Source organism: Doryrhamphus excisus, linkage group LG13 (assembly GCF_037039965.1).
Source record: "Doryrhamphus excisus strain RoL-2023G ecotype Guam linkage group LG13, RoL_Dexc_Guam_v1.1, whole genome shotgun sequence".
Classification (NCBI taxonomy): domain Eukaryota; kingdom Metazoa; phylum Chordata; class Actinopteri; order Syngnathiformes; family Syngnathidae; genus Doryrhamphus; species Doryrhamphus excisus.
In genome coordinates, this window is record NC_136369.1 from 13,747,274 (window position 1) to 13,770,638 (window position 23,365).

At 40.0% G+C, this 23,365-nt stretch overlaps 3 protein-coding genes across 9 annotated transcripts; 2 read left to right on the forward strand and 1 right to left on the reverse strand.

Annotated features, from left to right (window-relative positions):
- Positions 1–2,169: 2,169 nt before the first annotated feature.
- kcnk2a (potassium channel, subfamily K, member 2a) lies at positions 2,170–10,252 on the reverse strand. Of its 2 annotated transcripts, none has more exons than XM_058089080.2 (9): positions 9,946–10,252; positions 8,481–8,587; positions 8,275–8,387; positions 8,092–8,182; positions 7,555–7,672; positions 6,453–6,613; positions 5,179–5,365; positions 4,952–5,091; positions 2,170–3,918 (listed from the first exon to the last, which is right to left on the reverse strand). In XM_058089080.2, coding segments are annotated over exons 1-9 (1,257 nt in total). In that variant the 5' UTR covers positions 9,947–10,252; the 3' UTR covers positions 2,170–3,579. The 2 variants fall into 2 exon arrangements, with proteins under 2 accessions (XP_057945063.1, XP_057945065.1); XM_058089082.2 differs by having other exon boundaries at positions 8,275–8,332; positions 9,946–10,251.
- On the forward strand, positions 3,573–21,096 carry cgref1 (cell growth regulator with EF-hand domain 1). 6 transcript variants are annotated; one of them, XM_078795529.1, is made up of 12 exons: positions 3,573–3,948; positions 4,972–5,101; positions 5,190–5,385; positions 6,493–6,755; positions 8,295–8,404; positions 16,076–16,927; positions 17,489–17,600; positions 17,696–17,764; positions 18,530–18,594; positions 18,672–18,784; positions 18,857–18,958; positions 20,282–21,096. In XM_078795529.1, the coding sequence occupies exons 6-12, from the start codon at positions 16,876–16,878 to the stop codon at positions 20,525–20,527; spliced, it is 759 nt and encodes a 252-aa protein (XP_078651655.1). In that variant the 5' UTR covers positions 3,573–3,948; positions 4,972–5,101; positions 5,190–5,385; positions 6,493–6,755; positions 8,295–8,404; positions 16,076–16,875; the 3' UTR covers positions 20,528–21,096. The 6 variants fall into 6 exon arrangements, with proteins under 6 accessions (XP_078651655.1, XP_078651656.1, XP_078651654.1 ...); XM_078795530.1 differs by having other exon boundaries at positions 3,573–3,933; XM_078795528.1 differs by having other exon boundaries at positions 3,609–3,655; positions 4,972–5,055.
- A 138-nt stretch (positions 21,097–21,234) lies between these two features.
- drc8 (dynein regulatory complex subunit 8) lies at positions 21,235–23,364 on the forward strand. The gene is made up of 7 exons (XM_058089086.2): positions 21,235–21,391; positions 21,754–21,823; positions 21,921–21,993; positions 22,277–22,353; positions 22,557–22,599; positions 22,941–23,007; positions 23,073–23,364. The coding sequence occupies exons 1-7, from the start codon at positions 21,367–21,369 to the stop codon at positions 23,189–23,191; spliced, it is 474 nt and encodes a 157-aa protein (XP_057945069.2). The 5' UTR covers positions 21,235–21,366; the 3' UTR covers positions 23,192–23,364.
- Position 23,365: the final 1 nt, after the last annotated feature.

The window sequence follows — 23,365 nt, forward strand, 5'->3', positions numbered from 1 at the left end:
AGGGAAGCAGAGCTTGGGAGAGGGCAGAGAGTTTATCTGGCTCACTGCCACGCCCATATAAGGAGGTCCATCCCTAAAGGGGCAGTTTTTACCATGCCTTTTGAAACTGAACGTTATGAAACATCTTTCAGGGCTCACTTCTGAAACTTTGGCTTTGTTTAACACACAAATACTACATTCTAACTATGTTTATAGGTCAGAAAAGTGGAAAATCCCCTTCTAGATAAAACAATACATTAAGAAATAAGACTATAACATTGTTTAAAAGCATAGAAATTGAATATGACAAAAAAGCATAATTCTCCAACTAAAATTGCCACTGTGTTGCGTTAGGGTATATAAAATGTTCTGGTCCCAGATAAAGTGTTCTCTCTGAGCGTGTGCCACTTCCTGACAGTTTCTGCTGCTTACATAGTGTTAACGGGTAGAGAATGGCTCAAATCATGCATACAGCATACAGTCGGTCAGTCTGTACGGCCCACGGATGGACGTGCACACACATGCGTACACAAACACACACACACAGAGGCCAGTGCCAGTCATAACACAGCTCAGCGGACTTGTCTCATCTTTTTCCCGTGTGCCAGGCCAGAGTTGGTTCTGGCACCGTAGCTTCCGTCAACTGTCCCAGCTAGAACAGGAAGGTATCTGCACAGAGGTGTGTGTATATGAGGCTGAAACATCTAGTTTCTCTTGTTCCCATAACCCAGAATGCACTGCTTTGAATAGCCAAACACACACAATCTTTATTGGGTTAAAACAAGAGGTCAAAGGGTCACGCTGAGCTGACTCATCAATGACCTTAATACACATGAGCTGACTTTTATCTCTGTGATTGACACATCACTTTTGCTCGCCATTTGAAGATGCATGATACAGACAAGCTTTTCATGCTGGCTGTTAGCAATCACATGCTATGTATGCTAGCATCATGTATGTACCATATGCAATTGATGCAGTAAGTTCTCCTTCTGGCGCCATGATTAGCATCACACTTTTTCATCTTTGACATAACTTGTAACCTTCTGTGGTAGACGTATTTGTAGAGGTCCAGCATAATGATGGTTGAAACTCTGGGCTTTAGAAGTGTCTTTCGTGAAATATTTGGTTCCTCCAACATTAACGTTATCAGCGTGTTTGAATGTGAATGCTTCCCTGGTTGCAAACAAACACAGTACACGTAAGGTTCAATTACACACGCAGAACTAGAGCTTTATACTGTATTCCCTCACTAGACCCCGGGCTGCTTCTTTCTTCTCATTGCTTTAATTACTGCACACAGTCCCCTGACTAAAAATAGCAGGAAAGTGATAATAGAAGCTAGAGAAAGGCAGCCTCTAGATGTTTTACTTCATTTCACTTTTGATGTTTGGAAACATGAGCTCACCTCAGGGGATGTGCCATTTGAGGAGTACATGACACAGAACCTCAATGCTACTAATCTTGATTTTTTTTTAAATAGCATGTGACGATAATAAATCTCACGTTGAAGAAAATACAACATATTAATAAATATTTATAATATTGTAAATATTTTAACAATCTGTCTGAACATTACCCGATTAAAGCATATAAATAATTAAATATGACCAAAAAAGGGGTCATGTGTTTGTGTGCACGTGCGGTCTCGTTTTTCCGGGTCCGCCCAGATTCTTCGCTTTCTCCTCCAATTAGATCGCTGCTTCTTCTCTCGTCTCCTCCAATCAGCTCTCTCGTTACACTCGAGTCTTGCCAAGCGTTCCCGCTGACTGATGGTAAGCAAGGTTGTGAGTACTGTATTTAGTTAGCTTGTTTGTGTTTTGTAGCAGCGCTATACTTGACAATGAATGAAGTATTTTTGTTGTAATAATAATAATTTCCGGTTAAACTCGTAATTTAGTGAGGAGATTATATCAGGGGAGCACCTGCTTTGAATTAAAATATGAATTAGAATATCAAATATCGTGAATTTAATTTAATTTAACATTGTAATGTCTCGACCCCTCCCCCCGAAAACAAACACCTTAAATGTACTTAAATGAAACTTCATATTCCTGGCATCATAATTTTTAAATATTATATTAGATATTTATTCTACCTGCGTCTACCATCACCACTCATAGTGACTGTAGGCCTAGTACATGGTCTTTGAGGAGCTTGCTTTCAATAAAGTAATGACACAGCAAACCAGACAACTAAACTTCAGTATATTTGCTACTCCTGTAGTATACAAAACATTACGTTATTCAGACTCATTCTAGACAGTGTGAGATATACGCCAAAAGCAACCTCGAGAAAATATACAGTGTACAAAAATAGTCGTCATAAACAACTTACATGGCACATATGGCAGAAAAAACATTTTGTAGCATTTTTGCACAGCTCAAAAAAAAGTCATTCATGTCTCAGCTTGTTAGTATTCAATAAACGATCTGGTTTATTAGAGACACTATACATGTATAAATTATATACTGTAACTCTAAACATAATCCTAATAACTTATAAGACTTTCGTTTTGATTCATATTCTTTCAGTGTAACATTTTAGCACCATAATCATAATAACCCAGTGTAAACCAAAGCAAATGTTAAAAAATAACAATAATACCCCCTTTCAGTTTTCAGTATGGAGACAGTGTCTTGTGTAATAGTCAATTACTAATTGTGATCTGCAAAAAGTCGGCGCTTAATAGTAAAGTAATGGGATGAATAGTAAACAAACTGAATACAAACAAATGCTGTGGAATCAAAGTGCATTTTTGACTGCAGGTGGAAGAGGCCTTTTTTTGAGTGTGTGTATTTTTTTACACACATACTGTAAAGTGCAGATTTACTCTATATAAAAGATTAGAGCCATCCCATATCGATTCCAAGCCTTACTGTATGTACAATGGTGGTTGTAAAAAAATGAACACGCGTGTGTTACAATAGCAGGGATTTGAGCCAGAGCCCAGACCTAAGTCTGTGGAGTGTGCACAAGCCACACTCTCACAATCTGATACATTTTGGATCACTATTGCAAGGATTAGTGGGCAAATATTCTCCAGATCTCTATGCTTACTGTATATTTGTATAATTTTTGACTCATATACATTTAAATGTCGACTTTCTATAACCTTTTGATAAAATAATAGATTTAAGGCACGGTGATGCTTGAACTAAACTGCCCCACAATGACCGCAGGCAATTGCTTTCAAACCTGCACCTCCAACAATATGAGTAAATATAATCTTTATGAAAGCAACGTTATTACGGTGGCCTATAGCTGTTAGTGACAATAAGGTCTACGGAATGAGCATAATCAGAAATAAGTTTCAAAAATACCTTCGGTTTATAGCTAAGATCAAGAGATTTAAATCCCACCGAATTTTAACAGCAGCAACCTGCTTATAATCTTGGAGCAGCAGTTGTAAATTCTGTTCAAATACTGCAGTTAATCCAGATTTTCTGACGCTTGAAACATTATATTCTTCTCTTATAGTCAATGCCCACTGCAGAACATCCACTCAATATTAAAAACAGTACTTCTTGCACTTGTAATCACTCAATGTATGGAAAAGATGTTTCCAATGTGTTGTGGAGCAGCACTCTTTTTTTTCTCCTACTTAATGTGTTCAATAACTTTCATATCTCCTCTTTCCAGGTCCAGTCCATTCATAAACAAGCCACAATTCCTGGTCAGTGTTGATGTCAGTCCCTGAATCCCTGCCTCTTTATCGCTCTTTTCACGTTCCTCGCTGTGATTGGCTGAAACCAACCTCCGGGGCAGCGCATGCTCCGGTGCCGGGCTAAAGCCGAGCTCAGACGATAGTTTGCGTTTGATGGAAGCGGCCCGCTGGAACTTGTCGTAGATTTCCACACTGACTCGTCTTCGTGTTTCCTTGAACTCCGCCGACACATTGGCGGTCCACTCTGCTGCGTGGGCACGGATTTCTCCTACCTGTGGAGCAATGATGTATGGTCACGGCTGGTGAGGCACTGACTTCAAATTAATTATTTCACTCATTCAGCCCAGCATAAAAATAGCTTGCATTTGACTTATAGCTCTCCAGCTGGTGCTGGTGCTGTCAAAAAAAAAAACGTGTTGGATTTTCCTCTCTATGGTATGACAACAGTGACAAAGCACGTTTCTGTCCTATTACCTATAATATAAAAATATATGAAATATAAAGTTAAACTCCGGTTTCCTCCCACATTCCAAAAACATGCTAGGTTAATTGGCAACTCCAAATTGTCCATAGGTATGAATGTGAGTGTGAATGGTTGTTTGTCTATATGTGCCCTGTGATTGGCTGGCAACCAGTCCAGGGTGTACCCCGCCTCTCGCCCAAAGACAGCTGGGATGGGCTTCAGCACCCCCCGCAAACCTCAGGAGGAAAAAGCGGTAGAAAATGAATGAATGAAGTTAAACTGTAATATAAAATAATCTAATATATGTAAATTTATTAATAACTTCTGAACTGAACTGCATGTCAGTTATTTTACGATCAACTTATGGAGAAAAAGTAGTAGAAATTGAGTCCCTTATCTCTTCTTCTGACTCCTGTGAAAACTCTCTTCTTTTTGGCGAAAACTGCACTCATTTGCATAAGTTGTTTTATATTTAGAGCACAAATGAGTCAAGATGCATGTCCCGATGATGAGGACATAGCGATGATTTATGCAAACTCTGGAGTGACTCACATTAACAACCAATGAGGATGTGTTTAGGTTGCGTAATGTCAATTAGATCCCAGAACACTTATTGAAACAAAGTCCAAAGCAGAGGACAACAGCCGATGAGGGGACATGGCACTGTTGGCATTATCCTGTAATGCTGTATGTACACTCACAACACACTTTATAAGGTATCTGTGCTTTCTAATGGGATCCAGAAAGAAATCAGGAAGAGGGCAAACACTTTTTTGCACCACTGTATATGTCAATAATACTAATCATTTATCCAGCGAAACTCATACTGAAAAGCAACAAACCTCTTCTTTGGTCCTCTTAGAAATGACTCTCAACCAGTCTCCGATCATGCTGAGGATGGCAGCAAAGTAAGCCAGCCCTACCAGGATCCAGAACCACACTACTGGTTTGTAGTAGTCCAAGTACTCAATTTCTGACCCGCCTTGACACAGGTAGAAGCATACACATAATCATCCATGAGCCATATATGTACATAAATAGACTTTTGTGTTCTCTTCACTTCATTTACCTGCCACAAAGTCTCCAAACCCAATGGTGGTCAAGGTGATGACGACAAAGTAGAGTGACTCCAATGCGGACCAGCCCTCGATGTGCTTAAAGATGGCTGCCGGGAGCGCCACAAACAGCAAGCAGCCAAACAAGACAAACAGAAGCGTGGATATGACCCGGATTTTGGTCTGACTGACATCCCAGTGCTGCAAGCACAACACATGAGGTGATCTTTTACTACTTCGTGGACCTGTACCATGTACTTACTGGGTTATGACAGAACACATACTAGCAGACTTATATCGTTTCTGATATTATGACCCTCATCCAGCTAAATAAGCGAAACAAAGTATTAGATTACTAGTTATATTTTAAATTAAAAAATACATATGTGTTAAAAAAAAAAAACAGCCTCGTGGGAATACTTAAGAACACTTGAAACTGGCCATTAAAAAAACAACAACAATCTGGTCTTCAAGCCAGGCTTTTACAAACACACAAAGTGAAACAGTGACCCACAGCCTCAGTCATCATCAAAGCTTTATCAGACCTCCCCAGGGTCTTTTACAGGAGGAGCTAATAAGCTTATAAGGTCCAAGCCCAAACCCTGATTGATTGCTTAATTGGTGTAGCCCAAGTAGGATTGGACACTTGAGGTAAAATCGATTATCAGTTAATAGTTATTGTTTTTGGTGGGATAGTGCAATAATGGCCTTTATTTTTCAGACAGACAAGCAACTCAGGCTAAATGGATCGGGCCACTCTATCGCAACCAGCAGAGGCGCTGTTGTTTCATTCTCAACTAGTTTGTGGTGCCATTGTGACGTTTTATTGATTACCATACACAGGCTAGAGAAAGTCATGGTGTAAATGTTTCTACAACATTAGATTATTGCTTCAGTGGGCAATCACCGAAAAAATTCAGTGATTTATATCATAGGTAAAATACTTTTATAATACAGTTGAATTGACAAATGTTAACATGTATTGTATGTTATTTGTTTTTGTTTTGACGATCGACCTCCCCTGACCGCATGTCATGATAGCTACAGTGTCTACTTTAGAGTCAAAGTACTACAAAGTACTACAAAGTATCCGTTTTAGTCTTCCACCTGTACGACAAGTGAGGAGGTTGTCTGTCTTTGGAGTTAAAAGGACTTGGCGTGACAGGATTGTTGTCAAGAGTGTGTTTCTGTGAATTATTAAAAGGCACCTTTTGTGGACGTGCTGCCTGCCACTCGTGTGTGTGTGTGTTTTTACCTGCACTTGTGATCATGTGACTCGTGCACTCACCACAAACATCTTCTCCACTCTGGCGATGATCTTTCCAAAGATGGTGCCCAGCTGATCTCCCACGCCGGCCAAAAGGAAGCCGAACAGAGGGATGCCCAGCAGAGCGTAGACGATGCAGAAGATTCTCCCGCCTTCTGTATGAGGAGAGATGTTGCCAAAGCCTGCAGAGAAGACCAGGGACTGAAGAACATGTCATACGGTTCTCTCTGCCTAAAACTTCCCATAACTGATATCATGTCCTTCTTCTTTAGACCACAAACTTGTAGTGACTGAATGAACAGCGCCTCTTCTGGTTGCAGTCAGGTAGTGCACTTCATTTTGCCTCAGTATCTCCAAGATGTGATTAATCAACAAATGTACATAATTCATACAATTCCTAAGCCAAGTAATGGATTAAGCAGCTTTAAGTCAACAATGCACAGTTTTTAGACATGTATTTAACTTGTAATGGAATAATACATACTTTGTAAATATACATAAAAAAAATAGGTACAGTAACTGACTAGTGTACGAATTGGTGCGCTTTGAAATTAAGATTGTTCAACCTTAGCAGTCTATTTTATGCTGTTATAATAATGATAATAACTTTAATTTGGTCCAGTGCAGATGTGTTGAAATGACCACACAACAAAAGCCGAGGAACCAAAGTCAATCATGCAGCACTGTCCACAATAGAAAGCAATTACTGTTTTCAATAGTATTGTCTGCAGAAAACTTACATTTTCAATCTAGAGAGAATACATCGAGAGAGAAAATGAGAAAGATGAGATGCTGCCAAACCGCATGGATTGAAAGAATGTCTCTCACACACACACAAACACACACACACACACACAGAGAGAGTAAACGTATGTTCATGAGAATGCCACTGTGCACTAGTTTGATTACTGTCAGGAAGCAGATGCTCATACCGTAATTTTTTTTGTTACATAACAGCTTATTTGAGGAGTACATGCACGCACACACACACTCACACACACACAACGGCACTCTTGTGTTTATTGAGATTATATGCACCAGACATAGAATACTATTTTTTGGTGATTCATTTTAACATGGAAAAAACACTATACATTTTTGTGTGTGTGTGTGTGAGACCTACCAATGGTTGTGATGACAGTCCCAGCAAAAAAGAAGGCAGAGCTCAGGTCCCACAAGCTGCTGCGATTGGCAACTGTCCCCGCTGGGTTTACTCCCGAGCGGATGGCCGACACAACTTGCTGGAGCGAGACCAAGAGAGAAGCTTAACTTAACACAAAAAGTTAAGAAACAAAAACAAGTAACTTTTAGATCAAGAAATGTTTGGTTGTGAAGTAGAAAAGTGGTATATGCCCTTGTCCTGGCTGCTCAGGACAATATGGCTTCAGTGACGATAAATCTGCATGTACTCTCCCAAGTGACTTATGTGTTTACTGGGAAAGACTCGCCTCATTGGCATGCGTACTAATCTCGCCTTCATCACTTGTTGAGTACATCAATGTATTATTCCTATTTCTATTAAGGGGGTGTTTCATCAAGGACAAATTCATTGTAAATACACAGAAATATATATATTTTTCCTCCGGAGAAGAAGAAACACTATAGGCGCTGTCCAAGGTGCTGACAGTACTGCAATGCACCCACACACACAGTATTTCACCTTAACTAGATCCTCCAGCTGACTGTGGTTGACACATGGATGTTTGGCTAGAAAGCTGAGCTTCTGAGACAAGATGGCCAAGCGTTGAGCACTGTTGGAGAAAGTTAGTGACAAGGTCTAAGGTCTAAGGTCACTCTTTGAATTGGCCTACAGTCAAATAACAATGAGGATATAACAATCTACCTCTCGTGTGGCTGTTCCAGGCACCTGAAGACGGCAGCTCCCATCACCAGGTACAGGACTACCAAAAGAAAAATGGCGGTCACCGTCTTCCTTTTCATCACCGTGGCAACAACCTACAACACTTCAACTGGTCAGTCAGCCAACAGGCACTTAGTACTTAGTAGTGAAGGTACAGAATGACTCTGCACTATTTAGTTGCCTCCCACCTCGCTCTCCTCTCGCGGGGTCAGCGTGATGGACTTTGTGGAGAAGGAGAGGCGGGGCTTGGTGTTGTGAGTGGCCGATTTCGGGTCCAGTAAATCTGGAGCTGCCACTGTCAGAGGGAAATAAGAAAAAAAAAAAACATTGCTCGGAATTGTGTTTTTCCCACACTGTCTCACTTCACTTGCTGCCACCATTTAGTTGTTAATTTTAGAAGCCTTTATAAATAAATCACAGACGAGGCCTTGAGATGGCCTTTCAATCCTAACACAAGCAAGCACACGAATCACGCTCTTGTCTTTGGACCTCTGCTGCTGTCTCTTTTCAGCTAAAACATTTTGAGAAGTATATTGCATTAGTGAGTAGTGTCAGTGCATGTACACCCGACAAAGTAGCCAAATGTATTTTGTACAAACTTGCACATTACTTTGCACGATAAACCCATAATACACGATACATACCTCTACGCTTCTTCACAACTTTACGTTTTCTACTCATCTATAATGATCTATAACCACAATCTATAATGAGGTGTAATACAAGATCTGTTTCACGCATTAAAATTACCATTAGCAGTTTTGATTGACATTGTCAAGAGTATGGGTATACAAAGTGCGGCCCGCAGCTTGTTTTTTCCTGGTTCCTGGGACTTTGTAGAAATAAAATGAAATCACAAACTCAGCAAAAATACAGCAAAAAGACAAAACATCAAGAGAAGAAGCTGAAACATTGATACTAATAACACAAATCTTGTGTGCACGTACCTTTTTACACAATTTATCAAGACATGAAAGGGGTCCTCTGCATCATTTTGATTTTAGTATTCAGCCCTTGAAGAGTTTTGACCCTGCTGGTCAAGAAGTATTGATTGAACAAAATGCTGTTGATGGTTGTAGTTTGCTGAGACGTATTCTCATGTTCATTTTGCCACTTTGCAGTCTTTTCAGGACCCTCAACCAGCTAAATGCCAGACTCCAACTTTAATGCCGTTATAATTCTAGCCCGTCATAGGCCTAAAAACTCTATTGGATAAGATAGAATGAAGTCCAAATAACCGCCACAGGCCTCACTAAGCTAAGTGGCTGTGATTTTCCCAGACACTCAACAAAAAAGTGATGACGTCAACAAAAAATGTGCATCATACTGATAAAATCTATCAATACGGTAAATGCAAGAACAAAAAATATATATAATTTGATTTAAGCTAAGTAAAATTGTAATGCATGTAATGTATTTTTTGGTTTTATAGTGATCAACCAAACTCAATTAGAATATTTATACGTCACCAGTACTTGTAATTTTCTAATTTAATAACTTCCTGATTCATTAATAATTCATTAATTTGAGTATTCTTGCCATCTTACTTTACATATACCAGTTCAAAGCTATTAAAGGACTTGAAATGAGCTCCATGTTTTAAACATTGAAGACTAATACAAATGAAATGAGATGTCTCAAAGTGGTACTCACTCCTGGATAAAGCCTATCCAATGCCCTCTGCTCTCCTCTTCTCCTTATCCGACAACCTCACTGCGTTCGGGGGAATCTTTCCTCCTCTTGGTGTCTCCTCCTTACGATGCTGAGGCGCTCCTTGTCCCTGCACCTCCTCCTTTTCTCTACTCTTCCCTTTTTTTGCCTCAGTTAAGGCCAAGCCAGCACAGTAGATTTCGAAGCGCCACGTGTTCCACAGAAGTTTGAAAAATGTTTTGCGCTCCCTCCGTTCTCTGGCATGCACACTGCTTTCCTGTGCTCCCTAATAGGAGGAGGGATGGGATAACACAGAGGGAGGAGCAGCAGGAAGAGGATGGAGCAGGAGGAGGAGGATATGGGTGGAGAAAGGGGTCGGGATGGATGTTCAGCACACGCACAGAGGTTGTTCTCATGTGTGAATGTCCATTCACATGGCAGACTTTTTATACCCACTCTATTACAGTAATGAAATATAAATGTTTCTTGTACAGCACTGCAAACGACAACATCTCACACTGTCACATTATTGACTTTGTAAAGGCAAAATTTTATGTATGTGGCATATTTCTTGAATTATATGCATTATTTTGGTGATGATTACTATCCATTTCAAACATAACATGTTTATGAGCCGAATGTCGTCTCTTCCTCATACTCCTCTCCCTTGACGTCCCTCTTGGCTCTCTTTGAGAGTGTGTGCTGCTGCTGCTGCTGATGATGAGAAATTAATAGCAGTTTTAAATCTTCATGCTTCCACCTGCTGGCTCCCACATATAAACATTAATTACACGCCCATTTATACAACTAAAGATAGACATGTGTGGGTAGATGTGTGTGTGTGTGCTCTTGTCACAGTTTGTTGCACGCTCAATGACATGCAAATATGTTGCTCCTGTGTGTGTGTGTGTGTGTGTGTGTGTGTGTGTGTGAGAGCAAGAGAGAGAGAGAGAGATGCAGCCGCATTTTGTGTTTTCTCCCCACAATACAAGTAAATAAAAATGTAGAGGATGAAAATGTAATTTGAAATATAGCGACACACACATCCCCAAACCAGGATATCAACAAAGAAATTCTTTGCTTGATACATATTTTGCTACTGATATTCTCTACCACCTTGTGGAATCTGAACTAGATTACAATTTTAAACATTCTCTTAAATTTGTAAAGAATATCTTAAAAAAAATGGCCGCACAAGTGATTTTTATTAATCACATGCAAGCTCTTTAGTCACGTTCTACACATCTCCATTTTGTGATAAAAAATGACACCAACAAAATGTTAATCTTCTTTGCTATTAACTGTTTTTCTTCATGATATTTGATAACAATGTGTATAGAAAGCCACATTTTTATCACCTCTTCTCAGAGTTAAGCTGTCGTATTCTTTGTAAAGCTAATATAACATCTAGCAAGTATCACCATAGTTTTGTCACTAGCAAAGTAGCGTGTACAGTTAGCGCACTATTAGTCCTCCCGGTAAACATGCAAATACCTGTGGACTAATGACCATGAGTGGCTGGGTCACAACGCCCTGGCAGCCTGCAGGACTACAATTAGTGGCCCATGAAGCGGAACTGCCCTCTCAGTGTGTTGTGTTGTGCAAGAAGTACAGTGCAAGAGAAACATCCTCTCCAGGGCAATCGTGCACATTGTGTATGTGTGTATGCTCTTTTACCGTAACAGAATTACAACTTCCTGGTTGTCCGGTTTTGATGATCAACATGAATAATACGCTTGTGGAATGTGACAGGAGCTAATTCAAACAAACTGAGGAGTAGGGAAATGCCTGGCGTGTGTGTTGGCTTTGACCGCCTGATTCATGCTATTCTGGAATTAAAATAAGACTGGACCAATCCACTAATCACGGAGGTGGTGACTCCGGGAGAGGTACGTAACTGACTGTCACTGACTGCTTGTGACAGCTGTGAAGCGGGGCTGACCTCTCGGCAGCAACCGCAGAACAATACATGCTTTCACTTTTAAGCCTCTGAATACTAGAAGTCTCCCAACGGTGCCAGGAAAAGTACTTACATTTGTCAGTAGTCATGTTTGACAAAATAAGTCACCAAGAGGGTTTGGAAAGTCTCCAGATTTAGAGAGAAAATGGCCAAGACATACAGTGCATCCGGAAAGTATTCACAGCGCTTCACTTTTTCTACATTTTGTCATGTTACAGCCTCATTCCAAATTGTATTAAATTAATCTCTGACCTCAAAATTCTACACAAAATACTCCATTATGACAATGTGAAAAAGTTTTTTTTTTGACTTTTTTTGAATTTATTAAAAATAGAAAACAAAAAAATCACATTTACATAAGTATTCACAGCCTTTGCCATGAAGCTCAAAATTGAGCTCAGGTGCATCTTTTTTCCACTGATCATCCTTGAGATCTTTCTACAGCTTAATTGGAGTCCACCTGCAGTAAATTCAGTTGATTGGACATGATTTGGAAATATAATAACTGTCTATATAAGGTCCCACAGTTGACTGTGCATGTCAGAGCACAAACACCAAGCATGAAGTCAAAAGAACTGTCTGTAGACCTGCGAGACAGGATTGTCTTGAGGCACAAATCTGGGGAAGGATACAGAAAAAATTCTGCTACTTTGAAGGTCCCAATGAGCACAGTGGCCTCCATTATTCGTAAATGGAAGACGTTTGGAACCACCAGGACTCTTCCTAGAGCTGGCCGGCCTTCTAAACTGAGCGATCGGGGAAGAAGGGCCTTAGTCAGGGAGGTGACCATGGCCCCGATGGTCACTCTGTCAGAGCTTCAGAGTTCCTCTGTGGAGAGAGGATAACCTTCCAGAAGGACAACCATCTCTGCAGCAATCCACCAATCAGGCCTGTATGGTAGAGTGGCCAGACGAAAGCCATCAGACCAGAGAATTTTGTTTCTCATGGTCTGAGAGTCATTCAGGTGCTTTTTGGCAAATTCCAGACGGGCTGCCATGTTCCTTTTACTAAGGAGTGGCCACTAAGGAGTGGCTTTCGGAGTGGCTTACTCTTGTTCCTGTGTGTTACTATAAATGTGTTCCCTCCGAGACCTGAAAGAGAGGTGCACAGGAAGTGATGTCGGGGGTTCAGAGTTGAGTTTCAGCTTTGCGTGGGTAACGGCCGCAAAAGTAGCCTGTGTTTTTATTAGGGATTTTTGGTGTTTGTGCTCTGACATGCACAGTCAACTGTGGGACCTTATATAGACAGTTATTATATTTCCAAATCATGTCCAATCAACTGAATTTACTGCAGGTGGACTCCAATTAAGCTGTAGAAAGATCTCAAGGATGATCAGTGGAAAAAAGATGCACCTGAGCTCAATTTTGAGCTTCATGGCAAAGGCTGTGAATACTTATGTAAATGTGATTTTTTTGTTTTCTATTTTTAATAAATTCAAAAAAAGTCAAAAAAAAAACTTTTTCACATTGTCATAATGGAGTATTTTGTGTAGAATTTTGAGGTAAGAGATTAATTTAATACAGTTTGGAATGAGGCTGTAACTTGACAAAATGTAGAAAAAGTGAAGCGCTGTGAATACTTTCCGGATGCACTGTAAATACTCTTGTTCCTGTGTGTTACTATAAATGTGTTCCCTCCGAGACCTGAAAGAGAGGTGCACAGGAAGTGATGTCGGGGGTTCAGAGTTGAGTTTCAGCTTTGCGTGGGTAACGGCCGCAAAAGTAGCCTGTGTTTTTATTAGGGATTTTTAAGGGATTATTGTGGCTGTTGAGAGATAATTCAAACCTGCAATAAAAGTCTGTTGTTCTGGCGATGTGCGTCTCATCCTACAGACGCTATAGAGACCAGTGTGGACTACTGCATTTCATTTTTTGTCTTCTGAATGCCTTACATTTGTTTTTAGTTCATTTAGCCATTTTTATGCTCGAAAATGCTTAATTTAGGCAAAAGATACTTAACATTTGCATATTTTTTTTTACTAATAATAGGCCGTATTCAACCACAAAACAGCATAATTTATTAAGTTTTTGAAAAGGCATGGTGGACAAGTGGTTTTTGTTGTAGTTGTTTTTGTTGAACAAAAACTTCAGAAACTGTACATGGTTCTCTGTCAAATACTATGATGATCCTGCCTTTGCAAAGATAATAATGCTCAGTTTTCATTTTGTAATTACTGTATTTAAAGTATATTTAGGGCTGTGGTGTACATCTAGTACCTGAATAATGTACCCAAGCGGGCCTCAAATGTACCCACATGAGCGTTGTATAACTGAGGCCCCTTCCCAACATATCACTGTTAATTGAACCATTCTAAGCCAAATTGCATGTTGATGTTATATTGGGGGGTCCAGGCCTAAAAATAGCTCCCATAGTTTGCACTGTTGGGGCCCACAAAATAGTGCACGTTAATCCTTGTTATGTAACAGAGTGGAGGGGAGACTTCCAAATGGGACCTGCAGTGTGTGTGTATGCGTGTATGCACGTGAATGCACTTGGGCTATGCTGAAAACAAACAGAGCCCTGCGGTTGCGTGACATGGTGCTGGGAAGTGGGCACAGCACTCAAATGTAGTAAATGACTGTAATTATGTCATTTTTCTAAAGTGCAGCCAAAAACTACGCAAGTCTCATGGACTATTGAATAATACCACAGCAAGAACCATATTGATTTGACTCTAAATGCTGGCCGAAGAAGCAGAACCGCCTGGGAATCCTACCATATTGTATATTCTGTGGAGTCTAATGGCTTCATTTTCTGCATCATTTGCCTGTGAGAGAAAACAAGTAATTCAGTAAGTAATATACAGTACCATAATTTTAAACACACACACAGCAGCAACCTAACAATTAGAGGGCACTCTTCAGTAGGATGTTTGAACAGCATCCAGCTGTGACATAATGAGCTGGATAGTGAAACAACACACCAGTATTTTTATACATGTTTCCTTTCACTGTAGTGTTGCCGTGATTTTTACTGGTGTGTGTGTGTGTGTTTTTATCTATTTTTACCGTGACTTCACAACACAGTTGGTATTAAGAGGAAATGAACTTCAGTTGTGGTTTTACTCGTGCAATATGAGTCTTTAAGGAAAGTGTTTAAATGTCGCTTGTTAGGACTAACAGAGGGTTCTTACTTTTAAACAGTAGTCACGCATCTATTTACTGGTCAGCATGCATTGCGTTCATTTTTACTGTGTTGCCTTCTAGTGGCTGTTTGCTGGAATGACAACAACTGACACCTCATCAGTCAACACTATAATAAATACTTCTTTTTACACCTTAAGTCTTGATAAGCGTTATCCAGTGAAGGGGAACTGTAGAAACAGGTGTATAACTATCATTAATTTGATGGTGATCAGATTTATTGTAAGTTGAACGTTTTAAAAATGTACTACATTTATGTTTTATGATTTTTTTAAACTAGAAAAAAGTATCCTTTGCTTTTTTAAATTGGATAACTAAATATGTTATTTACATAGAACTGACTACAATCTAATTACTGGATAATTTATCTAATAACAAACAAAAGGTCTTGAATATATAGCATCAGTATAAATTCAGTATAAACAGAATTCTAAGAATTTAATTTGTTTTGCACTGTTGGATCTTAAAGGGGACCTATTATGCTTTTTCCACTTTTCTGACCAATAAATGTAGTTAGAATGTTGTATTAATTATATTAAATGATGCCAAAGTTTCAGATAATGAGGTTTGCACATTTGGAAGTGAGCTGTGAAAGAAGTTTGGGATAGCTAAAAACGCTTGGTTTCCAAAGGCAAGGTAAAACTGTTCCTTTGTGATGTCACAAAGGGGCAGACTTCCTTATATGGTTCATAGTTAGGAACGACTTTGGGCGAATGACCAATCACAGCGTAGTGGGTATGCCCGGAGGCGAGCCGTGGGTAGAATAAATTAAAATAGACAGTCAAATCCAAGGAAATACAGCTGGAATAGTTGCTGATTCTGCAAAATCTAAAAAGTTTTCTGTGTTATTGTGTGTAGCTGATCTATAGGAGACCACAACTCAATACAAACAGTTGAAAAATGAGCATAATAGGTCCCCTTTAAGGAGATTCCAAATAGAGCTTCAAAATGCAAAAAGAAGAAATTAGAGTGAGACAAAGCTGTGGAGAAGAATGTCACTCTTTTGGACCATCCTGCATGTCTAAATTAGGGATGGATGGATGGCAAGGGAAGTTTCCAAAAATGGATCATCTTCACCACCGGAGCAACATTCCAACTAGCCTAAAGGAAACACTGGCATCAAACATGACCAAACCAAGTTTTGAGGTGAATAACAAGAATGGCACAGGTATGCGTTACTAAATTCTTGCAGTTTTTCAACTTCAGGAGTGTTTGTGTTTATTATATTATTTACATATGTCATATTTTAATATTACATTAACTATACATATTTTCAAAAATATTACATATTAAATTATGAAAACCACAATTTGTTGTATTTTATAGTATATTCAGTATAATTTCTTACTACAATATTAAATATTTAGTTTTTATCTAGGTATTCTCTGATTGGTCGGAGGGAGTCACGTGGCTCTACTGCCTGGTGGTGGTGTAGATATGTTTCTTGGTCTAATAAAAGATCCATGATAGCTATTATTTATTTCCACGGTATAGTCAAGTCCAGCACTCTTAATGTGTATCCCACGAGCAGTACGTATGCCTCGTCAATGTAAAATGATGGCGTGGAACTGACATGAGGTCCAATTATTTATGGTGTAACTGTATATGCAAGCAATGGAAGCCAAGCTTAGCTCAACCGACAGCAGTGAACGTTTTCTGCTGTGGACGTGGCCGAGACAGACGAACTGTCTTCTGGGATGTTCCACGTGGCTCCTTGGACCAAGAAGCACTTTCCACTCGGGATCGCGCGCCTGACGCAGTGCAGAGCCGGAGCGAGGCGCGTTCACGTTCCAGCAGCAGGAGGAGGCGGTCGACGCTACCTGGACGTGAATGCAACACTACACCTGTACCTTCCTTTTCCTCACATCCACTGACATACCAGGTAGGTATTCACACGTGCGTGTGTATGTGTGTCCTATGTATTGTGTACATTGGTTCACTCAGCAAACTTGACGAGGCATCATTCACTTTATTAGGAACCCATAATAGAATGTATGAACGCGTGTGATTCCTTTGTTTTTGTTTTGTTTCGGACATGCTTAGCGAGTTTCCTTACGGAAACTTACATGTTTACAGTTGTACAATTCAATATACTCGAAAAGGAGTCGTAAGAAGCAAAGCTTGACTTGGTATTCTCCTGACAGTAGTCTAGCCCCGCCCACTTCAGGAAACAGGTTTTAATTCGATGTGCTGTCCGATGGAGGACTGCGCACGCGCACGCTCAGTGACCATAATAAATGACGCTAAGCTAACCGATGTTGACCACTCAAATACAAAATGTTCTATCTTACCTTTTTGTTGACTTTTTAATACATGTTTTTATTAACTTTTAGTATCAAGTAAATTGACCTCGAAGTTACAGTTTCTTAATCAATGTACATTATACGACACACTGCGTTAATATATTGGCAGTTGCATTATAATATTGGATATGTTGCTCCAGGTGTCATCATGGAGGCACATCTAAGCAGGCGGGTCCTGTGTCTCGTGGTTCTGGTCTTGGTTCTCTATGTTCACCTGTCCCACACTGCACCTGGTCTAACAGGATCACAAAGGTAAATCTAAAAAAAAAAAAGAACCCATAAATGACTTTAACTTTTCTTTTTAATATTAATTGATATTTTAATCATCATCTGTAATCATCCCACAGAGAAGATCCAGAAAACGTTCATCCCGTAGTGTTGACCAATCCTTTTGGATCAGGAGAGGAGGAGCGAAGGTGAGTGACACAACAACAACATGCGTTTGTGTATGTGGACAGTGTGTGTTTTTTTATTGTGTGGACTTTAGCTGCAGCGTTGTGTCCTATACGCTGATAAGACTACCGCTACATGTACAGTACAATGATATCGCTTCACGTTGGCGTCTTAGATGAAATAAACTATTCACATCCATCCTGTTCATTCCCAAAGAAATTGGTACATGAACTTTGACCTCTCATTCGCTCACTGACCACAACGTCTGATGCTACCTTCACAAACATAATAACAAATACTGAGAGCTGTCACTCATCATCTGTTCTGTCAAAAGTACATAGAGGCGGCATGGTGTTCGAGTGGTTAGCGCGCAGACCTCACAGCTAGGAGACCAGGGTTCAATCCCACCCTCGGCCTTCTCCCCGTGCATGCGTGGGTTTTCTCCGGGTACTCCGGTTTCCTCCCACATTCCAAAAACATGCTAGGTTAATTGGCCACTTCAAATTGTCCATAGGTATGAATGTGAGTGTGAATGGTTGTTTGTCTATATGTGCCCTGTGATCGGCTGGCGACCAGTCCAGGGTGTATCCCGCCTCTGGCCCGAAGACAGCTGGGATAGGCTCCAGCACCCCCGTGAGGAAAAGCGGTAGAAAATGAATGAATGAATGAAAAGTACATAGACAGAATCACATGTGGGTCACACATTATATCGCTTAGTAGGGAAGAGTTTCTGTGATTGGCGTTGATGTGTGTGTGTGTGTGTGTGTGTGTGTGTGTGTGTGCCGCAGGTTGCTGCAGCGGTACATTGAATTGAGTAGAAAAGATGGCGAAGAGATCAAAACGTGGGAGCAAGGTGAATATCTTAACATCCACCTTTTAACGGGCCTTAGAAGACCAACTCTGCTGATGTTCAACGTGGTGTGTTGTCAGAGGTCTTCTACTTGTTTCATCTCTATGACTACGACCACAGCGGGCTCCTGGACGGTTTGGAGATGATGAAGCTACTGTCCGACTACAACTCCCAGCATGCACTTGATGCACAGGTGAGCAGAGGATGGCTATGTTGGAATGTCAACCTGCCGTGTGGTTATGCGGTGTTCTTGTTGTGAGCTCAGGTGGTGTCCATGGTGGATTTGCTACTGCAGACTCAGGATGTAAACCAGGATGGTCTGCTGGCTCCTTCTGAGCTGCTTTCTCCTTCACGCACTCAAATAGAGGTATTGCACTTTACTGTTTATACACACTGACTGACTGGTTATTACCAGCAATATAAAATGATTCCAAGGATAAGCGGAAGAAATTATTGAATGAATGAATGAATGAATGAATGAACGAATGAATGAACGAATGAATGAACGAACGAACGAACGAACGAACGAACGAACGAATGAATAAATGTTTAGAATATAATAGATACCTGTGCGGAAAATCGAACTCAGGTCTACTAGCTGTGTGCCCTGCACGCTAACCACCCGGGCACTGTGCAGCCCCAGTAGAAATTATATACATTTTAATTTAAAAAATGTATTTGTTTCAAACAAACACCAACATAGAAAGAAAAGTAGACTTTCTCCAGCCGTTTGTTTAATTTGAATAGAATTGATTTGAAAGAACACTAAAGTCATCACACAGCAACTTAACACTCAAAAGGTATGAGTAATAGATATTTAAACATGTACCAATATGAGTTTTAAATAAAATGCATAATGCATTTAATTGGTGGACAATTCAGCATGGAAAATGGATATCATGATAGAACTCATATTGGTACATATTTGTATATTTCTCTGGTATACAGTTTACAATGTTAGTGAGTTTAGTGTTGTGCTGACCTCCAATGGGTTGACCAGCTCGTGATTGGCTCCAGCCGAAATTTCCAATTAGAGCTTATTTAATCCTACCCCATCTCTGTTTCACATCAATTGTTAATACATTTGTTCACTTCCTGTATTTAACATGCACTGTTTACATCATTCTTCCATGTAATTAAAGTAGTTTTTTGTAAAACAAAAAAAAACAACCTAAAACATTTGTTTGTGGTCTGCTAGCTAACAGTTTCCAAATTGAGGTCTTCCTGTCCTGTCATTTTTAATTTGTTCCAGTAAGTCTTGTCAAGCAGGCCCTTGCAATGTGGTATTGATATCGAATGTCAAATGTCGAATGTCAATTTTCCTTGTCATGGTGATGTGACCTGTCGCCTGTCCGAGTTCAAGTTGAGGATGTCAGCAAGCTGTTGTTATCTTTTGTTCCCGAAATGTAGTCAGGAAAGCATCAAAATAGTTCAAAACTCTAATAGCACCAACAGTCCTGGCAACAACAACAAATTGACTCACTCAGCACATCTCTGGCAGACGTGTGATATTAGATTACAAATATTCAACAAAGACGCTTCACTCGCTTCTTGCAAAACCAGCGCTTTGTAGAACGCAGTGCACTCGTGTGACAATATCATTATCAGCAGGGAAAAAAACAATAGCAATATCTATTTTTTCCATTAGTTCCAAGTGATCAGCATCTGACTGTGACCTTTCGATCTACAGAAGTTACCTTTGGATGAGAGGCCGTCAGACGTCGGCCACGACCAGGAGACAGTAGAAGAAAAACAGGATCCTGGTGAACATGTTCAGCCCCAAGCAGAAGTGCAAGAAGATGCTAGAGCAAAAGTGGATGAATTCATACGGCAAGTCGACGAACACATTGCACAGCTAGTCCCAGAAGCCTTTGCAGCAGAGCACGGTGGACATGAACAGGAAGTCCTTGCACATCAGGAACAACAGGAAATGTGAAGACACAGACGCGGTGCAATACTAATGACACTTTTCTATTTGGTAACAAAGAAGATGGGTCCTTGTGAATATGGATCATTTATTGGAATATACTCAAAAGGATCAGATGGTTGAATGAAAAAAAGCAATACTATTAGTAAAAGTCAAGCCATAGTTCATTTAGAAGATTATGGAAATGTCTATGTAATTTTCCAACATATGAGTTAATTTAAGAAGATTTTCAGGGTGGAATGTGTACTTTTCTGAGGCGACTGTTTACATGTTTTGCCAGTTTAACAAGCGCACATGAAATCAACCGTCCACTTCCTTGACAAGTTACTCAAACTCTTTTGAATAATAGGAAGTGACTGCATTAATTAATCAATAAAGAATTAATTGGACAGAATAAACATTCCACTTCATGAGGTATAATTTAAAAAATCACATTTTGTTAGATGTGATACAACAGTCAATTCTGTCTTTATCTGTATTATTGTGTTACAGCTGGCACTTTTACAAAAAAGAAAATAAAACCTTTCATTTTTTTAGTCTGCCTTTCATTCTCATGGCCATGCAAAAGTTGTATATGTATTATTAAGATGGCTCTTTTCAGGTTTATGGCACGACGTCATGACGCCACAAGACAACGTTGTGACGTCATATGGCAGGTTGTTGATTGAGGCAACTTTTTATGTCAATAAACATTATTATTATTGTTATTAATACTACAACTGTATTTGTATTTTAATAGTAATCATAGTAGTTATTATTCAGTGTTATTGTTTTTGTTCGTAGTTGTAGTAGTAGTTGTGTTAACAATGGCACGTGCCTGGGAGATCGGTTGCTAGGTGACGACAAACATGGCGGCCAACGTCCGAAGTGCAGGTTTGTTTTTTCTGTCATTTTTCTCACGAGTCATTGTTCTTACTACTGCAAGTATTTGTAGTTGTAATCCCAATAGTTATTATTAGCGTCAATCAATCACGCTGTGAAATAACTTTAAGACTGTGAATCCGAAACTGAGTTTTGTTCGACAATGAAAATTTCCCGCGCTAACAAGTAGTAGTCCAAGCCGGGCAGCTAGGTTGCTAGGCGACGTCAAACATGGCGCCCAATATACAAAGTGCAGTTTTGTTTTCTCAACGCGAATAACGAGTTATGTCATTAAAACAAAGCCCAGCAAAGTATCCCTACGTTACGTAGACCTTATCAAGTAAATGTTCAATGTTATTATATTTTTTCCTCAGAGGTGGAGAAAAAGATTCGAGCAGCTTTCGAGGCGTTTGACTACTTATCAAACCAAACAGTGGATGTGCGGTGAGCTACTCCGTTGCTACACATAAATAATATATTTATGTTTGTACGTACACTTCAAAGTCATTGTAACAACTTACTTGTAACATCTCTTTTCTAGAGAGATTGGTACAATCATCTATTCTCTGGGTTGCTTCCCTACTCAGGCAGACCTCCATAACTTCATAGCCGTGGTACAGTACAGTATATAGTATGTCAAATATGTGCATACCAGCTTCTTGTGTAGTAGGTAAGGGTAGTCACTTCTAAAATAGGGGTGCAGTAGTACCTCTTGTCAAAATAAACACCACAGACAATGCAAAGTGCTGCAATATGCCAGGTGGTATCTGTAAAGCTGACACAAAATAGCGCCAATGTACAACGCTTTCCACATTGAGCAGGTTTAGGTCTAGGCCAATTGCATATGTGTACCGGTTACACTATTTGAGGAAATATGGTGTTTTTATGTCAAACCAGGTAGAAGAGGACGAAACAGGATACATCCATCTGGACCGCTTCCTCCCCGCCATGACTGCTGTTCTTTTGGAACACAAGTAGGAAAGCCTCTTTTAGTAACCTCAAGATTAGATAGACTCACATATGAGTCCAATGATGACTAGAAATAACCTCAAGTCTACTTCAAGTTAGACTTCAGTTGTAATTAATGGTAATTAATGTAGCATTAGAAAACATGAATAGCTTCTCATACTATTTGCTGAGTCATCACAACACTTTCTGGACTGTCTGTGTTTTAAAGGTTCCCCCCCATCTCTGAGGACGTTCTGCTTCAAGCCTTTGAGGTGAGAGACCGCCATTGTCGTCGTCTTCCTTTTCACAGCGATAAGCTGGCATAAATAGCTGTGTTTGGAAAGGAGTCAAAAGGACCCAGTGGGACCAGTTAAACCAGTAAACCACATGCGGAGGCCAATGCATGTTACTGTCATTGTCTGCAAGAAATCAGCAATCATGCTATGTCAGCAGAATGGATGATGGCTACCATGCACACACACACTCTCATGGAATGCATACTATGCAACCAGGAACTTGGAATTTGGTAGGCCATACGTGGCCATACATGCCTTACAGTGGCTCACTGCAAGTTCAAACGTATAGTAAAATGTTATTTTAATTCTGTTTTGAGGTTCTGGACATTGAGAAGAAGGGCTACCTCGACCCAGATGATCTATCGCAGTACTTGACTGAAGAAGGTAAAGAATTTTTAAAACAAGAGCCATGTCATGTGATTCACATCATCTGATGTGTGTTTGTGAAGGTGAGGCCTTCACTCAAGAGGAGATGGACGAGATGCTGACAGCCCTCACTGACCATGAGACCAACCTCATTTACAGCAAAGACTTCCTCAACCACCTCATCCTTGACCCTGAAGTGTAGATGCGAGAGTGAAGTCTTATATATGCATGCATGGACGTGAATAAGTCATTGTTGTAAGAATAGTTATTGTTTTCACTGTGTCATACTGAGAGCTGTTGCTATTTGTTCATTTAGTTACATAATATGAATGAAACATACAATATGACGCTGTATGGAATTGGAGGGAAGTGAATA